The sequence below is a fragment of the Propithecus coquereli genome, unplaced genomic scaffold (assembly GCF_000956105.1).
Source record: "Propithecus coquereli isolate 6110/MARCELLA unplaced genomic scaffold, Pcoq_1.0 Scaffold45, whole genome shotgun sequence".
In the NCBI taxonomy this organism is placed as follows: domain Eukaryota; kingdom Metazoa; phylum Chordata; class Mammalia; order Primates; family Indriidae; genus Propithecus; species Propithecus coquereli.
Genome location: NW_012150285.1, coordinates 9,469,041 through 9,472,343, shown reverse-complemented (window position 1 = coordinate 9,472,343; position 3,303 = coordinate 9,469,041). Strand labels below are relative to the sequence as shown.

General features: G+C 36.8%; 1 protein-coding gene across 1 annotated transcript in view; it reads left to right on the top strand.

Moving 5' to 3' along the window:
• MYO3A (myosin IIIA) overlaps positions 1–3,303 on the top strand; it is a 242,790-nt gene that overhangs the window by 133,338 nt on the left and 106,149 nt on the right. The window contains exon 12 of the mRNA XM_012654857.1: positions 1,127–1,253. Within this exon, the coding sequence (XP_012510311.1) occupies positions 1,127–1,253 (127 nt within the window). The remainder of the gene's footprint in view (positions 1–1,126; positions 1,254–3,303) is intronic.

Genomic DNA, 3,303 nt, shown 5'->3' with positions numbered 1-3,303 from the left:
GAGTGAGGTGCTTTGTGGTATAGCTTTATGTTCCACATCCTAAACAAAATCAGTTGTAAAAAAATTATTGGAATACTATGTTTTATAAATCAGATACATCCTAATATTTATAAAGAGCCACAGGATGATGTATTAATCTGTTTTCCCTGACTTTCTCCCCATCATGGTTTTCATAGTGTACCATGAAAAGCACACTTACTCATTCCTCACACTAACCTGTAATCATCGCCGGCTATGTGGAAGGAAGTCAATGGGCTCGATACGAAATGGGATCTAGGAACCAACCAGCCACAGAGCCACATTCTCGGGGTTGTCAACAGAGATGTTATTTTGTACATAAAAAAGTATAACAACAAAGAGATATCATTACACATCTATTATTAGAAGGGCCCAAATCCAAGACCCTGATAGCATCAAGAGGGGACAGGCTGTGTAGCAACAGGAACTCTCGTTCACTGCAGGTGGGAACGCAAATGCTACGGCCACTTTGGAAGACAGCTTGGCAGTTTCCTACAAAACCAAACATAACTCTTGAGATACAATTGAGCAACCACACCCCTTCGTATCTACCCAAATAGAAAACTACGTCTACACAAAAACCTGCACATGGATATTTATAGCAGCTTTATTCATAATTGCCACAACTTGGAAGCAATTGAGATGTCCTTCAGTAGGTGATTAGATAAATAAATTGTGGGGATATCTTAACTCTCATTTATCCACACGTACAGCCTCACTTTTAATTGGCCTCAAGGAAAATGTACATATGGTAACAACCACACTAAGTTCTGAAGTTACATTTCACATGGATAGATGTATCTATGGCCTAATGACCAAGATGTTTCTACTTCCATAGAGGAGAGCTCATTTCTATGTTTTATTCATACTTGCATTCCTAAAATAAATTGAAGCACTTACTGGGTATCAGGCACTGTGCTCACCTCCGAAATTAAGATAGTGAATGAGGCTGAGCCTAGTTGGATCTCTCAGTCTGACATCGTGGTCTCTGGGATGACCTTCTTATGCCGGAGCTTAAGCTTTCTTCCCTAGTCTGCCCCCGGCCATGGTCACTGCCTTGCTATACTCAAGGGGAGAATGGTGCTAATGTCTCTGTGATGTGTTTCAGCAACTTGGAAGCATATACAGTATACTCGCTGCAATCTTGAATGTTGGAAATATTGAATTTTCTTCTGTGGCAACCGAACACCAGATTGACAAGAGCCACATTTCTAATCATACAGCTCTGGAGAACTGTGAGTTTTATTATCTTCCATTCAAAACTGAACTCTTTCAAAGTCTTATGACATATCATAAGTGTCACTTAAGGGTAATTTCAAACAATTGTACTTGTATGACATCCTTAAAAGAATACTCAGATTCAATTTGCGTAAAATGAAATTTTTAAAGTTCACTATTTAAAACAGATCTTCATGCCTACGAATTAACTGATTACTGTAGAAAACGTTTCTAAAGACTAGGCTTTTTTGACTACTTTAGGAGCCATTTACATTTGATGTAAAATCACAGATAATATAATTAAAATTTAGTAAACTGATCTGGAAATAATTGTAAATTATTATCTTGTAGATTTAGCATCTATGTCATTTTTTAAAGTAATAAAGACCTGTATATTTTCATACTGGATGGATTTTTACACACCCATTCTTCCTGGGTCGATTAATTTTGTAGTCATTTTCTACATTAGAGAAGGACATCGTGGTATTCTCTTCAAATCAAGTTTTCTCTTAATAGTAGAGTTTGATGAATTATTTCCATAACATATGATTTCCCACTAATATCTTCCAACAGCATAGCTTTTCACTATTTAGAATATATCCTATTCTTTTATTTTTAATATTGGCATATGCCCCCATTATTCATGATTTGTTGTAAGTTTCATTCATAACCTAGAGAATTACATTACAAAATTGTATTTATATATTATTCCTTATTTATACCTACTTGGGAACAGAATGAGATGCTTTAGGATAATTTCAGAGGACCAAATGCCAAACCATCCTGGTCTGGGCCTGTCCCCAAGATCCCTCTCATCTCTGTCCCGCTGAGTCCCTGGAACCAGGGTAGCGATACAGCAGAACAAGTGTCTGAGGTTGACATGTAGTGATGGGCGTGTATCTGGAAACCTCGAGGAAGCCTGTTCTGATTTTCCATATATAAAAAAAAATTTAATTGGCTCACAAGATGTTAGGTTATTAGAAGTGGAAGGAATAACCAGAGAATTCCATTGATTAAGATTCAGATCTTGCCATCTGATCATAAGTAGAAGAGTTAGCAGCAGCCAACAGAATGAGTTGCAATTAGAGATAGTTTATAGATAAGAGTATACTTAGAAACAACCAAACTAAAAAATTATTTTGATGATTGAAACCTATTTCTATAGCATAACAGCGGACAGTCATATAGGTTATAAAAGGTTAATATGAATATAATTAAATTAATTAAAGTACTTTCTGGAATAGCCATGCATGGAAAAGTAAAAGTTTTATTAATATTAATGATTTGTAATTAAAGTTACAAGGAATTATCTCCAAACCAAGGCTGCATTTCCAGATGGTTTTCCAAGTACATTGTTTCAGTCAGGCACCAGTTCTATTCATTTTATCCCATAAATAGCTCTAAAATCTGACCTCTTCCCTATATCACCATCATCACCATTCTCATCAAAGACAGCATCACCTCTTACCTGCAATAAGTGACCTCCCAATTGTTCGTTCCACATCGAGAATTGATCATTTCCCACAATTCATTCAGAAACTACATAACGCATGTATCAGTGGACCTCTCAGTCTCCCCTCCCTTACCCTCCCTCCCTCTCCTCCTCCTCCTATCGCTCCTCCTCCTCCCTCTCTCTTCCCACTTAAATTTCTCAATTAGCTTTCCATTTCTTCTGGATAAAGGCCATCAAGACTAGAACTTTATTTTACAAAGTGTTGTACTTAGCAATCTATCCCCAGGTAAAATACCTGGCATGTAGTAGACACTTGATAAATATATATCAAATGAACAAACAATGTGGGACTGAAAATAGATGTACAGATCAGTGGGAGACACTGTTGAGAAACAGATCCAAGAAAAATTACTAACACCAGCATCGCAAGTCTCTAGGGAATCAGTATTGTTGGGACAACCAAGTGGCTAACCGTTTGAGGGAGGTAGAATCTGAATCCTTCTCATGTACCATAAACCAAAATGAATTCCAAACATATGTAAATTTAAATGCAAAACATCATGAAAGTGCTGGATTGAAATGCATTTATACTCCTGAGGTGAGAAAGGACTTGA